This window comes from Camelina sativa, chromosome 15 (assembly GCF_000633955.1).
Source record: "Camelina sativa cultivar DH55 chromosome 15, Cs, whole genome shotgun sequence".
Taxonomy (NCBI): Eukaryota; Viridiplantae; Streptophyta; class Magnoliopsida; order Brassicales; family Brassicaceae; genus Camelina; species Camelina sativa.
The window spans coordinates 7,676,918-7,695,707 of NC_025699.1; the positions used below are offsets into that span (position 1 = coordinate 7,676,918).

At 33.3% G+C, this 18,790-nt stretch overlaps 3 protein-coding genes across 8 annotated transcripts in view; all 3 read right to left on the reverse strand.

Annotated features, from left to right (window-relative positions):
- Nucleotides 1-3,290, reverse strand: part of LOC104745913 (TSA1-like protein) — a 6,390-nt gene extending 3,100 nt beyond the window's left edge. For 2 of the 6 annotated variants that reach the window (XM_010467289.2, XM_010467288.2), the window contains exons 1-17: nt 3,180-3,290; nt 3,027-3,078; nt 2,900-2,941; nt 2,686-2,798; nt 2,499-2,568; nt 2,295-2,369; nt 2,172-2,219; nt 2,013-2,090; nt 1,862-1,909; nt 1,700-1,765; nt 1,562-1,609; nt 1,412-1,474; nt 1,277-1,324; nt 1,111-1,182; nt 970-1,017; nt 814-876; nt 667-714 (exon numbers count right to left, since the gene is read on the reverse strand). In XM_010467289.2, the coding sequence (XP_010465591.1) occupies nt 667-714; nt 814-876; nt 970-1,017; nt 1,111-1,182; nt 1,277-1,324; nt 1,412-1,474; nt 1,562-1,609; nt 1,700-1,765; nt 1,862-1,909; nt 2,013-2,090; nt 2,172-2,219; nt 2,295-2,369; nt 2,499-2,568; nt 2,686-2,798; nt 2,900-2,941; nt 3,027-3,078; nt 3,180-3,254 (1,057 nt within the window). In that variant the 5' untranslated portion in view covers nt 3,255-3,290. Of the gene's footprint in view, nt 1-69; nt 118-203; nt 273-375; nt 424-503; nt 570-666; nt 715-813; nt 877-969; nt 1,018-1,110; nt 1,183-1,276; nt 1,325-1,411; nt 1,475-1,561; nt 1,610-1,699; nt 1,766-1,861; nt 1,910-2,012; nt 2,091-2,171; nt 2,220-2,294; nt 2,370-2,498; nt 2,569-2,685; nt 2,799-2,899; nt 2,942-3,026; nt 3,079-3,179 lie in introns of all 6 variants that reach the window. The other 4 variants (XM_010467292.2, XM_010467293.2, XM_010467291.2 and 1 more) reach the window with 4 other exon arrangements.
- On the reverse strand, nt 9,063-11,668 carry LOC104745915 (NAI2-like protein). Its single transcript, XM_010467294.1, has 10 exons — nt 11,565-11,668; nt 11,410-11,446; nt 11,288-11,319; nt 11,101-11,173; nt 10,923-11,003; nt 10,769-10,816; nt 10,592-10,675; nt 10,319-10,429; nt 10,048-10,163; nt 9,063-9,946 (listed from the first exon to the last, which is right to left on the reverse strand). Exons 1-10 carry the CDS (start codon nt 11,652-11,654, stop codon nt 9,257-9,259), a joined length of 1,362 nt encoding a protein of 453 aa, XP_010465596.1. The 5' UTR covers nt 11,655-11,668; the 3' UTR covers nt 9,063-9,256.
- Nucleotides 17,785-18,746, reverse strand: LOC104748220 (nuclear pore complex protein NUP50B-like). Its single transcript, XM_010469896.2, has 3 exons — nt 18,743-18,746; nt 18,584-18,675; nt 17,785-18,468 (listed from the first exon to the last, which is right to left on the reverse strand). Exons 1-3 carry the CDS (start codon nt 18,744-18,746, stop codon nt 17,827-17,829), a joined length of 738 nt encoding a protein of 245 aa, XP_010468198.1. The 3' UTR covers nt 17,785-17,826.

Below are 18,790 nucleotides of genomic sequence, written 5' to 3' on the forward strand. Positions count from 1 at the left end.
AAGACTTATTACACCAAGGATAGTTCAAGGTTCCTTCAAAGTTAGAGAGAGGAATATATGTTAAAGTACCTTCAAACTCGAGTTCAATAGCATCAAGCATACTTTTTCTCCTTGCAGCTGTAACAAAACATGGAAATAGAGCTGATTCATGATACATAAGAAATAAAGAAACAGCAAAAGAAATAAGGGGCAAAAACTTTTACCATGTTCATCATCATCCTTGCCATCGGTTGAATCGTTAGTCTTTAACTCTTCAAGTCCTTTTGTAGCGGCTGTAATGTAAGAACATAAAAAACAGAAGAAGACTTATCTACTTGACCTATTTGTATTTATTCACATTCAGCTAAGAATTGCAATATGTTATGTGAAAGTAACCTTCAAACTCTCGTTCAATAGCTTCAAGCATGCTATTTCTCTTTGCAGCTGTAACAAAACATAAAAACATTCTTTAGAAAGCTATGGAAGCAAGGTCCACAGAAAAGGTAGAGAAGAAAACTTATTACATTGTGCAGCGTCATCTCCTTCTGTGAAGTCGTCAAGATTTAGCTGCTTCAGGTTACTTGCAGCAGCTGCAAAGTAGTTTCACAAAACAGATGAAATGATTCAAGATTTCAGGTACCATAAGAACTAATGAACTAACAGCGAATACTAATATGTTAAAGTTACCTTCAAATTCACGTTCAACCTCATCCAACATACTTTGCCTCGTTGCAGCTGATGACAAAGACATAAGTAGACCTCTCTGAGAATTACGTACGCTACAAGAAAGGTTAATGAACCCAAAAAAATGTTTAAATGGAAAGAGCTTCTTACATTGGTCTCCCTCCTGTTTGCTATCGGCGAGATCTTCAAGTTGCTTAAAACTCTCAGTAACGGCTGCAAGAGAAGAAACAAACTCTCAGAACTTCTTGAAACCAATAAAGATTTAAAGATTCTCTCTGCATTATAATGATTGGTATGTCAATTTACCTTCAAAATCGCGGTCAATTGCATCTAGCATACTTTGTCTCTTGGCAGCTGTAAATAAGGCATATCATATATTCATGTATCATTCTCTAGGTTAAAGTATGGTGGACAAAAAAAAAGTATCAATGTATAACAATATCTTACCTTTTTCTGAATCATCTTCATCTTTGACAGTGTGAGCATTAATCTTTAGCCCTTTAAGACCACTGGTAACAGCTGCAAGTGGAAGAAAAGCAAACATAATCATAAATCTAAAAAGTCTCAGATAAAGATTGTAAATCAATTGAGATAAATATTGAGTATGTCATACCTTCAAACTCGCGTTCAATTGCATCTAGCATATTCTCTCTCTTTGCAGCTACAACAAGACATAAGATATATATATGTTCTGAATACTGTATCTGAGACTAAAAGATCATTGAAATAGAGGGAAACACAATATTACAGTGTGCTTCATCATCTGTGCTTGAGGTTGAGTGCCTTAGTTCTTCAAGACCTTTTGTAGCTTCTGCAAACAGAGTAAAAACAGAGGTTTAGGATGGTTCTGCAGAAGATATCTAATTAAGACAAGATACTTGTTAGTCAAGATACCTACCTTCGAACTCTCTTTCGATCTCTTCTAGCATCTTTTCTCTCCTTGCAGCTACATTAAGACAACAAAACCTGACTCAAGAGTACTATAATATGTAAGACAAGGCATCAAAAACCATAAAAATGAGAGAGTTTTCTTTACCGTGTTCTTCATCATTGACTCCTGTTAAATCATCAGCCTTTAATTGTTCAAGACCCTTTGTAGCAGCTGCAAGAAATGTAACAGAGGACAGAATCCAATTGTTAGTTAACTTTTTCGATTTCAAGAAGTTGTTAAAAAGACAAATGTTATGTGGAGAGATACCTTCAAAGTCACGTTCAATCTCATCCAACATGCTTTGTCTCTTTGCAGCTGTAACAAAAAAAAAAAAGAACAGAGAACTTGGACTTAGAATAATATGTAGGAAGAACAAAATGTGATCGTAGAAAGTACTAGAGGAAGAGTGTTATGTTACATTGTTCATCATCTATTCCTTGGGTGGAATCATCAATCTTTAGTTGTTCAAATCCAGCAGCAGCAGCTGCAAGTAACTCTTTTGTAAGTAAGACTTGATCAACCACAGTTTTTACAAGAACTTAAACTTAAAAAGCTAGACAGAAACATGGAAAGGTACCTTCAAACTCGCGCTCAATGGCTTCCAACATTTTATGTCTCCTAACAGCTGAAACAACAAAGACAGTATAAGAGCTTAGCAAAAATGATCACATTAAAGAGGAAGAATTTTCTTTTGTTTAACCTTCTTCATCATCCTTAGATCTATCAACTTTGTTGATAACATCAGATCCAGCCTTTTTAAGTTCATTGACATGGGCTGTAATCAAGAAACACAAAAGAAAACAAAAAAGATGATCCAAGGCTTCTTCCAGACACGTATATAATATCAACTGTCCGAAAGTTTTAAGAAAACAGAGCAAAAACAGAGTAAAACATCTTCACTTACCTTCGAACTCAAGTTCGATATGGTCCAACATACTCGAACTTTTCTGGACTTCATCAGTAACAGCTCCTACCTATATAGATCCAAAGTAAAAGAAACAAGAGCTTAACTGGCAGGAATCTTTTAACTTATTGTCATTCATTCTAAACCAAAATCCAATTTTAAGTTGATCACATAAACAGTAGTTAACCTGAGCTGATGTGTCTTCAGATTCTTTAAGAGTTTCCACTGATTCTTCAGTTAGAGACAGAGATATAGTGTTGTTATCAGTCACTGTGCTGTTTTTCTGACCACTGGTCTCAGCTGATTAGTCACACAACATAGAAAACTATATTAAAAAAGAAAATTCCAGAAGAAGAAAAGAAACAAGATAGAGAAAGAAAGAGAGGAGAGATAAGTCTTACTTTGATCTGATGCTTCATTGCCTTGGAGAGAATTGACATTAGCTGCAACCAAGAAAAAAAGTCATCATCTCCTGGTTATATTAAGAGAATCGTGTTAAACTACGATTCTTAAATCTTAAAGACATACCTTGATATTCATGCTCGATTAGACCTACACTCAAACCTCCAGTTCCTTCATCCTGAAACCAAAATTCAAATGCATTTGAAATCAGTTGATCATATATGATTGATTCGTTTCTTGTAAAGAAACAACAAGATCATATGTCTTTTGTGTAATTACCTGACAAGAAACTTCATAGAAGCTTGAGAGAACGAGACAAAGAGACAAACCTAGAGCTAAAAACTTCGTTCCCATTGCGGAAGATTGTTATCACAAAGATCAAATAACACTATGCTGAAGCTTGAGGAAAACATATAACAAGACTTTAAATAAAACCAAAGTAAAATAATAACTCAACGTGGCTTTTTTATTTAATAATAGATATTCACGTGGCTTTTATTTTTTTTATACTTTTCACGTTCCTGATTAGTGATTACAAACAATCTAACGCTATTTTTTCACGATCCTGGTTATCCCACTCTTTATGTTAGGTAACTAAACAATGCTTTTTGAATATTGTGACCAAAAATATATATAGCTTAATTAAAGTTTTAATGTTGAAATGTAAACGGGATTCACGTTGGTTACTTTGAAGTTTAAACTATTGATCAGTTTAACTAACTGCAATCTGATGAAATCTAAATATAATCATTAAGAGTTATATCTTCTCCACTCCAAGATACAAGTTATACCAAATCGTATCTCGTAGTCTTTAGCAATTATATTATACTATATGTCTGCCGATCAGTGTTTTATAATGCATTCATTTGGGGGAAAAAAAACTAAACAGGTACTCTTATAATGCATTCATTTGGGGCAGTATAAGATAATATTAGCATGCAACATGCGAAAATTAATTACATATGTATATGGTTGTACTTGTACAGGAATGACAACACATGTGTCACCCTAACTAAACTCAATTATCGTCTTTTTTTTATAAATTTATAAACTAGGGCAATAAATTCAAAATCAGACTTTTAGATCTCAAGACGTTGACTATATATATATGATTCCTATTAAAACTTTTTTAATCATTCCACTTTGGTCTAATACGTATTACAAATATAAATCTTGTAAAATACTCCGTAGTACATATTTGAAAGAACTTGTTACTTAAAACGATAAGTAGTAATCATGAACAGACACATTATCATTAACCATCAAGTCCCCAACCCCATTGGAAAATAAACATATCGTAACAACATGTCTCAAATATTATATTGTAAATTGTAATGTTATTATAACGTACACTACAAGAAAACCTGGGATATGTGACCACTGGTTGTGACCAAAATTGTAGTCGCAAATATTAGCGACTACTTTGTAACGTATTTGTGACCAATTAACGACCAACACCAATACCAAGACAAATCAGTCGCAAATTAACGACGATGTTGGGAAGTCGGCGAGTAGTCGCAAATCGCGGACCCTTTTGCTACGCTTTTAAGACTGGTCCGAAAAAGGTCGTAGTTTGCGACTAATTTGGGACGGAAAGAACAGGGTTGCAAAAAGCCGTCGTTAAATCGTTACAAAATAAGACTTATTTGTAACTCTCTTAAAGTTTTTTTGTTCCGTCACAAATCAATCGCAAAATAAATTTAGAAAACGTTGGAAACATTAGTATCTAACTCACCTAATGTTTGAGACGCCCAAAATGAAGTCGCAAAATCGTCACAAATATTCACCTGTCATAGTTTGCGACCACTTTGAGACGCAAAAAACTGACAGATGGGCAAAAACATAATTTACACACGATTCATCTTCTTCTCTACAAACCCTAAGCGCCGCCTGTGCTTGCTGCAAGTTTCAATATGAAATTTTGGTGTTTTTTCTGTTTTGTTGGGCATTTTCTTATGTGTTTTCATCAAAATGGAACAAATCTACGGTCACCTATTTGCGACTAATACCTGAGTTCAGGACGACTTTGTAATGACTTTGCGACGCTCATATTTTTCTTGGACATTTCTCTATTCAAATTTATACCATTGTCAATATTAGATGTCTTCTACTGATTACAACAACCTTAGACATGGAAAATATAATCAATGGCATACAAATATTATAGAATTCTAAACTTTTGTAAGAATTTCTTAAAAATCTTAAACATTGCTTAATATATATTAGGTAATGTTTACTAATGCTTTGTAATGATCATAACTTAAATGCATTTCATGATTATAGTCATGTAAAGGATTAATCTTGCTCTATTGTTGTAATTTCATTGATTCTAACAGTTTAGATGGACTGTAGATCGATCAAAAGCTTTAAAATTCATTAGAAAGTTTTGTGACTCTTTAGATTGGTCACAATAAGGTAGCGTTTTTGCGTCTGTTTCTTGACGCAGTTACAAAGCGGTCGTAAATTAGCTACAAAACGACGACGTCTTTGCGATCACCGCCTGAGTTCGGGACCATTTTGCGACTAACACCTGAGTTCGGGACGACTTTGTAACGCTTTTGCGACGCTCGTATTTTACTTGGACATTTATCTATTCATATTTTTACAATTATCAATATTATAAGTCTTATAATGACTCCAACAACATTAGACTTGGAAAAATATAATCAGTGGCATACAAATATTATAGAATTCTAAACATTTGTAAGAATTTCTTAAAAATCTTAAACATTGCTTAATATATTAGGTAATGTTTAGTAATGCTTTGTAATGATCAGAACTTAAATGCATTTCATGATTATTGTCATGTAAAGGATTAATCTTGCTCTATTGTTGTAATTTCATTGATTGTAACAAATTAGATGGACTGTAGATCGATCAAAAGCTTTAAAATTCATTAGAAAGTTTTGTGACTCTTTAGATTGGTCACAATAAGGTAGCGTTTTTGCGTCTGTTTCTTGAAGCAGTTACAAAGTGGTCGTAAATCAGCTACAAAAAGACGACGACTTTGCGACCACCTCCTGAGTTCGGGACCACTTTGCGACTAACACCTGAGTTCGGGATGACTTTGTAACGTCTTTGCGACGCTCGTATTTTACTTGGACATTTATCTATTCATATTTTGACAATTGTCTATATTATAAGTCTTATAATGACTCCAACAACATTAGACTTGGAAAAATAAGCAATGCTATAGTCAACTTATGGTTTTGTATCTTTTTTATAATTAATCAAACCATAACATGTAACATGATATGTAATGTTAAGTAATGAGTTTGCAATTTCATAACTTACAAGCATTGCATGTGTTTTTAATAATTTAACTTGCTAGACTTTTAATTATTGTAATATCATCCTTACATCACAATAGATAGGTGTTATTTCGATCATAAGGTAAGAAATTCGTTACAAACATTTTGTGACTTTTAGATGTTAGTCACAAATTCGTCTCTCTTTGCTACACTTTGCGACTTATTAGCGACCATTTCAAACTTCTTTGCGACTGTATTGTGACATAATTGCGACGGATGATTTTCAGATTAAAATTTCGGGTTTTCTTTTAGCGGCAAAACCTCCCTCCTAATATTTGATTATAATTTCGGGTTTTCAGATTAAAATTTCGGGTTTTCTTTTTGTGACCCTTTTGTGACTACGTAAGATTTCTAAAGTTAAAACAAAACCCATTCGACACTTAGTAAATATCGACATAACTTTTTAGATCTAGGGTTTTGCTCTCTTCCTCTCAACCCGAAACTCTCTCTTCAATTTCTAACCAAATCTCTCTATTTCGATCGATTTCTCTCATACTCTAAACCCAATCTCTCTGTATTCTCTTTGATTGCTCCTAATGGCTGGTAAATCGACCAAAGGACGAGGAGGGAAGTCTGTTGCTCCCCGAGACAAAGACCATGGAATGAAGCAAATCTTCCGCAACACGACCAAGCACCTCACCTCGTCAGCCACTGTTCGATGAGGATGAGTATATGGAAGAGGAACAGCCTGAGAGTGATGAAGATTCTAGTGATGGCGAATGGGAATGTCCACCGGAAGCTCGAGAACCACCGGTGCCGCTAGACTATGAAGCTTTGATTGACGGTTTGTTGCAGCTTCCTGGGCGAAATCATCTACCAGTCTTGATTAAGGACCATATTGAAGGCGTTGAGACCATATGGTAAGGAATCTTGGCTTCTTGTTTGAGTAATTTCTGTTTGAGCTTTTGAATTTGTGTTTGAGTTTATGATATTTGTGTTTAAGTTTGCATTTGGATAGAGTTATCTTTTGATTCTTTGACTGGTTAGAGTTAGCTTTTGATTCTCTCTAATGTCGATTTGTAATTCTGATTCTAGCTTGGATTTTGTAAGTTTTTCGGTTTTTGATTTAGATTTACATTTCATTTGATTTATATTTCTCTGATTCTAGCTTCAGCTTGTATAATGTGTTGTGTTTCTGACAAGGGAAATCCTTTTGGGCTTGGATGACTTGCTGAAACCATGGCCAAAGGGAAAAGAAAAGGGAGTTGTGAAAGCTCTTCTTCCTCATCTCTGTTGAAGTTGCATCAGAAACTTGAAGATGCTCGTCGTAAGCTCGTGAAACAAAATGAAGAACACCAACAAGCCCTTTCTCGACTCTCAACCTTGGAGCACCTTTTCTCATTCATGAAGAAAAAAGATCCAGAATTAGCTGACTATATGGATGCTCACCAACCACCACCAGCAACTACACCTGCAACTGATGCAGGCACTGCACCAGCCACCTGAGAAGGCACTACACCAGCCACCGGAGATGGAATTACACCAGCCTCCATACCTGCCAATGAACAAACCGTCAATGAAAACGGTTTAGTCATTCTCTCTACCTCTCAGAATTAATCTTCTTCTACTCTTCTGAACTTATTGTTTATGTTTGTTTTCTCTTTTGAAATTATCTCTTTTGTTGGAACTTGAATTATCTCTTCTGGGACATGAATGTTGTTTGGAACATGAATGTTGTTAATGTTTTGGTTATGGATTGTGTTTTTTGGTCAATATGGTGTTTTAGGTTTCAAATTTGAATTGTCAGGATTTTTAGCATTTGATTTCAGCTTTCTAAATTGGTAAAACAATAATAGTAGTGACTAATGACACGCTTATTTCTCTCCAAACCAGGAGTCTCTAATTCGTCTCAAATACACATGAATCACAAAAGCGTCACAAATACGTCGTCTAATTTACTACTATCTTGCGACTAAATTGAGACGACCTTTGTCACTTATTTGCGACCATATTTTCGTCATGATTCACCGACGCACAACTCGTCCTAACGTAGTCGTATATACGCGTTTCCAAATTCAGTCACGTTTTGGTCTTTAATTTACGACTAAAAGTTACAGTCTTAAAGGAGTCGCTTATAAACGACCAAATTTAGTAGTCACAAAATCGTTGCAAAATTGTGACACTTTTGCGACGCTTGTCATTTTGCGACGAGAAATTTGTGACTACTAGAGGTCGTCGCTCAAACGTCGTAAACAGGTGTTTTGCGATCCATTTGTGACGATTACCGGTTTCACAAAACGCAGGTTTTCTTGTAGTGGTATAAATAATTGGTATATACGACAGGTTGACGATAAGCTAGCAGATTCGATTAGATTAGAGTATTAACTGAGAGGGCCACATTCTTTTCCCGGAGATAACGCCACCGAGCTGCCCATGCATCGTCCATTTCTTCATTTTCGTTGCTCAATAAAGTCATTCTCTTCATCTTAACAATAATTTCCTAAAACGTGCTACATAGAGGGATAATAAAATTAAAAAAAAAAACTGATAACTAGTGTACTTATCAGTACCAAAATTTCTGAATCATTTAAACAAATTAACACCGTAATTAAAAACAATTGTGTCTCTCTTTGATCCCCCTACTTCAACAATATTACTTACAAGTTACAACACAATGACATGTATATAAGTTTATAACATTAAAACCAGTTACGGCTGGCCTTCACATAAAACAAGTGAAGCCAAATTGTAAGCCACATATTATTAAGAGTAAATATTGTTTAGTGTCACAATTTATTAGTGCTTTGGCTTGGACCACTTAACTTTAAATAAGTGATATCTAGTGACATAATAATATTTTGATACTCGAGCATGTGTATCTTTAAACAAATGACATCAACATATCTTTCAATAACGTTAATTTATTATTCTTTAGGAAACATGAAACATCAACAAAGGAGGAATTTGACAAGGTGCTCACGTCAAGGAAGTTCCTCCACGAAGCTTTGTATTTGAAAGGGAAAATAACAAGAAACTATAAAACGTAAACAAGAGAGAAAGTATGAAATTTTGAAAGAGACGAAGAAAACAAAAAGACTTGTTCCTCTAGAGAGTGCCAAGAAACTTAACCCAAACCTCCTCTGCGCTCTGAATGGCCTCACGCGAGAACTCCTCAGCTGCTTGTTCCTCTTTCCACTTACGCACAACCACATGATACTCCTCGTATGCTTTAGAAGATTCCTCTATAACGTGTGATAGATTCACAACCGTCTTCTGGAAATTCATATCAACCTCTTCCTTCTCGGCCTCAAGTTTCAACACCAGTTTCTTGATCGCAAATATCTTGACGTACAACAAGTCTCCTCTCTCAGCCAGAGCCTTGACTAATGCTAACTCAGCCTCTACATTTTTCATTTTCTCCGCAGCCATTTCTTTGAGCAATCTAGCACGCGCCTGCGCAAGCTGAACTCGCTGAGAGGCCTTGATTCCTTCCTGTATCAGACTTCTGTACATGGACAGCCTCGAAATGTAACTTACCGAGGCCGAGCTCAGTTCCTCATAGCGTGCAGCAGTCGCCAGTATCTCCTCGAAATCCGAACGAGCCACGAGCTCACGCGCGCTTATGGAACGATACTTTTTCAAGGTCACTTTGAGCTTCTCAACGGTCTTTGTTGTTTCTGTGGAAGAACTAGCTCCTGTGGTTACACTTACACCAGAAGACCATTTTTCTTTCTTATGCTTCTCAACAATTTCCGTGAGAGATGCTATGAGACTAGAGGTCTTTGACTTGGAGCCCTACATACCAAAATAAAAAATTCATTGACGGCGACGTGTTAAACAAGTTTCATTGTCTATAATATACTATTTCATAAGAATGTCCAAGTCTAAAAAGAAACCTGGGAAACGGATTCTTCCTTGATGATGGCATCTATGTCATACTTTGGTATAACGATGGAAGCGTCCCCCTCTTCATTAACACCATTTCTGTCTTGGTTGAAACAGCGCCACGCACCTGCCACATTAATAAGGGTCTTTTGAGTTTCTCTTAACTCTTAAGGTTTTATTTGTTTTTGTTAAGATCCAAATCAGGACTAATTCCTCGAATCTATTACCGCTTATAGTAATTGACAGTGGCCAGATTAAAGCTTAGTTGAGAGATAAACCTACCTGACTGTGAAATTCCTAGGGATCCCAACATCCCCGAGCCACCATTGCTTTTCTTCCAACCGTTATAAGAGCTAGACTGCTGACTACTCTCGGCAGATGCACTTGACACACCTGAAAAAGAAGAATTATAAATAATTTAATTCTCAACTAAGAGTTATTGATAAACATTTTTAACAACCGTCTTAAAAAAAATTAAAATAATATGATTTTCATTGCGGAACCCCTAACAAATTAATGTTATATTACATGATACAACATCTCAACCACGTGTACCTTCAAATTCCATCTCCTGTGTTTCCACCTTACTCTTTCTCCTTGTGGTTCCTTCTTCTACAACAATTTTTGTAGCAGCCGCCGCTATATGATCGAAATAGAAAACTTTTTAGATATTAAAATAACATTCATCGAACAAACACCACTTCATGCATATATATAGGAAAATTAAGTTACCTTTCAGTTGCTGTTCAATCTCTTCCAGCTTTTGCCGTCTTTCAGCATCTGAAATAAAACCAGACGTAAAAATAATTACCAATTTAAACTTAACTAGCAATGACGAGAAACAGAGTAGAAACAACAAAACATCTTAGGAAACAAAATCTTATACCAATTCCAACAGCATCCTTAGATTCACCAAATTTAGTGACACCATCAGATTCAGATCCATCTTGTTTATCACCGAAATAGGCTACAATTCGGAATACAATGAAAATTAAAATCGGCCCATCTTCAATAATAAATAGATTGCTCTAACCCTATTGATTAATATCTTTGACACTATATACCATCAAGTTCACGTTGTATATCGTCCATACTCGAACTTTGACCCAATTCTTGATGACCACCAACAGCTTCAGGCTAGAGATCCAAAGAGCACAAACCAGAGATTAGACACACAAAGAAAGTAACACTTTTAGTTTCTTTTTACGACATACACAAAAATCTAATCCACCCATTAATTATAGATTTAACCTGGATTGTATAATCCACATTAATTGGCATATCTGCAGCCAAAAACAAACCCAAACTCAGTTAAACTCCGGCTAATTATTTTAGGTATTAAGAAAATCAAATATTGACAAAATCTCGTCTACCTTGAAATTCACCAGACTCCGTTGAACCTGCCTCGACCTGAAATGAATAAATGCATGCAGGTCATATTTTTTTAATTTATTTCTTCTTCTCTTGTGATTCACTCTTTAATAGTGTTATATATGTTCGTTTTAAAAAAAATTATGGTTAACTATACCTGGCAAGAAACCTCATGGAAGCTTGAGAAAAAGAGACACACTGCTAAACCTAAAACCACACTTGTCCTTCCCATTGCAGAGAGTTTCATTACGAAAATACCAAATTTTGAGTGTGTTTGATGTTTGAAGCAGAAATTGCTGTTCTTTAAATAGACCGAACTCAGACGCGTACACTTTTGCAAATAACAAGTCAAACAAAAAATACATATTTTTACATATAGAAAGAAAAACTAATAAAGTATATAGAGATAAATAAAATTATCAATATTAATATTAAAATGTAATAAAATAGATAAAATCAACTATATATTTGTTCTATTGTAATATTGTTTTGATTAGTATTTAGGTGATTATGGAAAGTTTTATGTAAATGGTTCGATTGTAATTATTTTCTTTAACATTTCCATTAAAATAGAGGGCTAATTTCTTAGAATGACCCATTTTTACTTTATAATAGGATTTCACCTGCGGTACACCGCGGGATAAAGTTATAAATTATTGTATTTTAAATAATAATTTTTAATTTATTTAGTTTTCAAATTTTCAATTAATTAACTTCTTGTCTAATTAATTTTGAATTTTGTTTAGAAATTTTTTTCTTCTTACGTTTTATAAAGTTTATAACCTAATTACTTAAATTTGTTATTAGATAGAATATAAAATTCTAGATTTGTTTTGTTCTCTAGAATTAAACGAGGTATATGCCTATATAGTATGTTATAGTGTATATTTTTATGTGTATTTTTTTTTTGGAATATTAAGAAGGTGTTATAGTATGTGTAATATTTTGTAGTTTATATACTAAATAATTTATAAGTTAATTTTCAAAACTATGATTACAAATCTATAGTATATATGAGATAAACTAATAGTTTTAGTGTTGATTTTATATTCCAAACCCGCCATGCTAGGCGGGTCAGACAACATATTCAAAGATTTTTAATCCGCAAAAACTCATCATATGAAACCCGTAAAAGTAAAAATTATTTTTAAATACGTAATACAAAATAAAAATAAATCTGTAAGCAAGCAATATCTTTTATATTTTATTATATTCTTTGAATAAGATATCAAATTGAATGGTAAATATGTTTGTTACCTTTTAAAATCATACGGTTAGTTTTTTGAATGTTATATTTTATATTTGATTTTGAACATTTATTTTAGGGGGAAATCAATGCGTTGAGATCAAAAATCTCGGCCACAGATCCTCCTCCAAGATCGAAAATCAATTCGTTTCTTGGTTAGACCGACTGTTTATGAAATTTGTGTATGGAGAAAATATTGTTTTGTAAAATTGAAAACTTAATATTAATTAAATCAATTATAAAATTAATATTTAATGTTAAAGGGAGTGGTTCCAATTTTTTTGGAAATTTTTTTAGGATGAGAAATCTTATTTTCAAAAATAGAAACTTAATATTAACTAATTAAATAAAAAACAAATTAATAATTAATGCTAATGATAGTCTTGTAAATAGGTGACAACTTCAGGATTTATTTGCTAAATATACTTTAAAAATGTATAGATTTTACCCAAATGATCCCTTCCTCCCATTTCGCAAAGTGAATGTCGAAATGATCAACGTACCACTACTGAAATGCATGATTTACATATACGTACACGGTATGTTATTTAGATGCACATCATAATTCAAAAAATATACCATTTTAGTTTAGAACAATCCAATCGTACCAATTTAAAATTGGTACACTAAAATTCCACATCAAGACAATCCAATCGTACCAATTTTCTTAGCTTCTAAGAAAAACAAGGAAGAGGAAATACAATTTCATGGAAGCAACTATCAAAATAAATATATCTCCACATCAAAATGGATGAGTTTACATGTACTTTCACGTACGACAAAGAGATCAACTTGTCACAACTCATAAAGCTTATCTGATATCTCCATTAGCAAAATACATATCAAGTTCTTTTCACGCGTCACAGATCGCCCGTCCCCCTGGTCACTCTCGTTTTGTTGGACCTCCATTCTCATATTTTTTTTGGAAAGAAATACAAACCGTTGAAAAGTCTGCAACGATTTTCGTAGTTCCCCAGTTTTGGTAATAACAACTTTGTCTGACTCGTATTTGTTCTCAGTTTAATTTTCAACTTCCCTCAAAATTTTTCAACACTAGTTGTAAAAAGTTATTTTATTTTTGAATATATAATTTAACATTATTTTCAAAAAAAAAATGAAAAAACTTTGTTGCAATATTTTGGTAAAGTTATTCTCTCTCAAAATCATAGGATCGGACGACATTTTGTGATCGCCATTCCCTCTTAAATATGTTGCAGATTGCAACGGATTCTATATGTTGAAGATGATGATGAATGCAGAGATAGAGTGAGTATGATGCATAACATGAAATAAAGAAAGGGAGACAAAAACACACAGTTTAGCTACACCAAACCGGAATCCACTACTCACTTGAGAGTTTACAGCTTTTCCCTCACCCACACTTAGTAAATACAAAGCTCAGTCCCACTCTGTTTCCTCTCTCAACCCATACTCTCTCGCATTACCTTTACAATGAACATAATTCCTCTGTTTTATAGAATAACAGAAATCACTTAGGACAATGAAATATACCAGACCTTTGTTGCTAATGCAAAACTACTATCCAAACCCCATAGATATTGCATATTTGCAATGCATCCCACTGTTGCACCAATACATCAGCCAAAAACAAAAAGTATCCAAGACTGTGATCACCTCAACCAAACTAACGAATATAAGACATCAAACTCATCTTCTACTTGCCATTTACTCACGAAAAATCACACATCAAACTGTTAATAATAAGTCACGACTCACAACCATAGTGTGACAATTTGTAACAAATTTACGACAAGTAATCCAGAAGATTTTTGTAACTGATAGTTACAGAGAAATATAACAATTAGTAGCAATTGGCTACAGATTTTTGTGTGACACTAGTAGCAAATTTGCGACAGATAGTTATAACGGTAATTTTTGTGACGCCAACATAGTTACAAATTTTATTTGTAACAAAACTATAACAAAAATTTTGTTGCTAGGAAATATATATACCTACAAAAAATTTAGTAACTATAAAAGATAAAATATTGTAGTGAACCTTTTTTTGTAGGTTAGAAACTTAATAAATAAATAATTTAAAAATATATATTTATGATACATATATATATATATATATAATATTATTAGTGTTTTACTTCAATTATTTAATATTTCTGTTTTGATTTTGTGTTGTTTCTAATATTCTTTTTGATATAATTTTTATGTTTGGTGTTTTACTATATATATACGTATATATACAGATATATAATACATATATTTTCAAAACGTTTCCATCTCTTAATTTTAGAAAAAATCGTTTCCCATTTATGAAACGTTTCGCTTCCCCGTATCTGTTTCCGTTTCCATGCAAGATATATATATCTAAATATTAACATTAATGTTAAAATGTAATAAAAATAAACAAAATCAACTATCTATTTGTTCTATTGTAATATTGTTTGATTAATATTTAGGTGATTATAGAAAGTTTTATGTAAATGGTTCAATTGTAAAAAAAAATTACATTGTAAGGGTCATTTGCGTTTCCTTGAATCACACTTACGTTGACACCTAAAATAATCTTATTTCATACCACTTCTCCATTAATATAGAGGGCTAATAATTTTTTAGAATGACCCATTTTTACTTTATAGTTTACACAAAATTAAATATCCCTTCTCCCATTTGGCAAAGTGACTATCGAAATGATCAACATAACACTACTGAAATGCATTATTCACATATACGTACAAGGTATATTATTTAGATGCACAATATAATTCAAAAATATACCATACATATATAAAACTAAAAACCTAAAACAAAAAACTTGACTTTTGTTATATACGGTTTTAACACGTTCTTGAATATTTGAGACGACGAAGACATCTTAGTGCAATTAATAAATAAATCGCTTAGAGACTGGAAAAATTATGTATTGCTCTCATAATCATAAGCTTTAGGTTATATATGTTTATATAGAAAAATGGTTTCATAAACTAAGATAGAATTCAATCTTTACATATCTATACAATAAATCTTCTCTTCTAGATCCTTCTACATAAAGTAGCAATGAACCAATAAGTTTAATTAAAGCTAAAATGGACTATATCACTGTTTGTCTTGAAGTGGAATTTTAGTGTATAAGCAACCCACTTTGTACCAATTTTCTTAATTAGCTTCTAATTAAGAAAAACAAGGAAGATGAAATACAATTTAAGATTGCAACAGATTCTGTTTGATGAAAATTTTCCATTGCTGAATCACAGATCACTACTAGTCTAATAAAACATTTATGAGAATTGTAATTCAGTCATGATATTGATAACTAGATTTTAACTTGCGGTACACAGCAAGACTATTTTTTAAAAATAAATATTTAAAATTTTAGTTGTATTTTTTTGTTAATTTTGTTTGTTTTATTTATTGCTTAAAATTGCATAATTGTATTTTTATTGTTAACTTTAGGATTTAGTCTGTGGTATACCGTGAGATAATTTATTTTTACATAATCAACAAAATTAAATATGTCTAATATTTTAATATTGATGAATTACTTTTGTGACACTGAGTTATTGATATTTTTAATTTATATTAATACTAATCCAAACTTAAGTATCAATAATATTACTTTTTATAATTTGAAACTATTATATTTGATATTAAACTGTTAGCCTAAAAACTAAATTAAACCAAATACAAGATTTTATTTTTCACTCACTAATTCAATAAGTAGTTTTTCTTGGTTAAATGTAATAATGCTAACGTAAATTTTATATATGTAAGATAAATATGAACCATAATAAATATATGAATGTAATACTTAAAACAGTGGAATATAATATACACATGAATGATACAATATTTTCAAAGTTGTATACTCTTCTGCTCAGACCGTGCTACATCTTTGTATATCACGATTACTATGGCCTATATGGAACACTTGCGTAATGTTAAGAATGAACAACTCTGATTGATTGGAGTGGTGATTTTTCGTTTCTCGGCCGACATTATGCATGACCTTGAAATCAAAATTCGATCGCTGCATGAGCTTTGTAAGGAGAAGTGGCGCAGAGTGACTCATGGAGGGATTTGAGAGTGAGACCATTCGAGAATCGTTCAAGTTATTGTGAGAGGGTACTGCCCAACTTATCTTGAGATTAGGAATCAGAAAAAAAAAAACAAGGAAGAGGTATTACATTTTCATGGAAAACAACTATCAAAATTAGTATCTCAACATCAAAATGAACATGGAAGAGGAAATACAATTTCATGGAAAGCAACTTTCAAAATTAATATCTCTAACATCAATATGAATGAGTACAAATATTGTACTTTCATGACAAAGAGATCAACTTGTCACAAAGCTTTATCTCCGTTGGCAAACACATTATCAAGTTGGATCACTCTCGTTGTTGGAACTCCATTCTCATATTTTTGGAAAGAAAACAAAAATCGCTGAAAAGTCTGCAATGATTTTCGTACTTCCACTTTTGTAATAACAACTTTGTTTCAATATTTTAAGATTATTCTCTCTCAAAATCGTAGGACGACATTTGTGATCACCATTCCGATACCTTAACTATGTTGCAAATTATAACGGATTCTATTTGATGAAAAAATTCCCGTAGCTGAACACAGATCACAACTAGTATAATTAAACATTTACTAGAATAGTTCATAAAAAATATGAACACACATTTGTTCAGGTATGATAAACCGTGAATCATAACATGGTCATGGCGGTAAACACTGATAAGAAGCACTAGTAGTGTACAAGCCCTGATCAAGAGAGCCACTATTCAAGAACCAATATTTTACCCTAACCCAACCTTAGAGAAACGGTCAAAGATTAAGCCAATGTGAATTGTTTATATGGAAACCGGATTCTATTATACAAATGTAGTATTTGAGAAAAGATCGTCTGGCCTTGCATGAGTTTTCTTTTGGTACTGGATTGGCCAAAGATTAAGCGGGGTGTGTATTATTATATTTATCTATAAATGTAAGCCGGATGATAATTTATAAGAATACGTATTTTTGAAAAAAACAGTAATGATATCCAATGTTCATTCACAATATCCATAAGGAGTTCAAGTGATCTATATAATCTCTCTCTATTCTCTCTGCCAAATTTGAGCTTCAAACAACATAGACAAGAAGTCAAGAACACAATGAAACTAAGACGACGAATGTTTCAAAGTTTTTAGCTTCAAGCATCTTCAGCCCTCGGTGAGTTCTCAGGTGTCATTAAAAGAGCTGTTGCTTCTACAACGGAAGGTTTACTCTCTTTATGTTTCTCAATAACTGCTCGGAACTCTTCCACTACCGTTGGGTCCTTGAACTTGAGTGCCAATGTAGAGAGACCTTTCTCGGCTTCATTTATACTATTCACACAAGCAAATGTGATTCCTTTCTTGTCCATGTTCGCCAATTTCATTTCAGGGTAAAGACTTGCGTTCAGGATCAACCTATAGTTTCCTTTGGATCTCATTACCAACCTGGCTTTTCCGTTATCAGTCGTGGATACGTTTACCTTGAGTTCTCCTTTCCCACGCTCTTTCCATCCTCCCTCAAGATATTCAAACATTACTGAATCAGCTGTGAAGGCCGCTTTCTCGTTCTCTTCTCCTGTCTCCGCTGAAACATCTTGCTTTGATGGGAATGCAGTAGTAGTTTCCGTGCCCTTCGAGGTAATGGGAGTAGAGCCGGATGCACCAAACAGGGAAGAGTTTCCATTGTTTGACAGGCCAAAACTGAAGGATGACTGTTCAGTCACAGACACAGTCGAACCTTCCTCCTGTGGAACCAAACCAAACGAGAATGAAGAAGCGGGAAAACGGCCAATTCCCCCCTAAACTTTGTTGCTTTATCGTATTCATACACGAAACTTTAAGTTGTGCTTATAACCACATAAACTTGATTAAAATTTGAATTTCCCACATCAACAAAGCAAATCCGGTCAAAACCATCAAATCGATAAACGGTGTTAATGTTCCGTTAACAAATGATGAGTAGGATGCCATGTTGTGCAATAAAACGACGTAGTTTCGATCAACTTCTAAAAATAAAAATTATGAAACAAAATTATACTAACTCAGGAATTGAACCCACGACCTATATCTCACCCATGGTCGAACTCAAACCAGCGGAGCTACTGTATCTTTAAGCATATT

Coding starts and splice junctions, on each gene's coding strand:
- LOC104748220 (XM_010469896.2), bottom strand. Junction 18,469..18,583: donor CACCGTTTATCGATTTGATG/GTTTTGACCGGA, acceptor AACAAAGTTTAG/GGGGGAATTGGCCGTTTTCC.
- LOC104745915 (XM_010467294.1), bottom strand. CDS start 11,654: ATGAAACTCTCTGCAATGGGAAGGACAAGTGTGGTTTTAGGTTTAGCA. Junction 10,676..10,768: donor GATTGAACAGCAACTGAAAG/GTAACTTAATTT, acceptor TCGATCATATAG/CGGCGGCTGCTACAAAAATT. Junction 9,947..10,047: donor AGGAAGAATCCGTTTCCCAG/GTTTCTTTTTAG, acceptor TTTGGTATGTAG/GGCTCCAAGTCAAAGACCTC.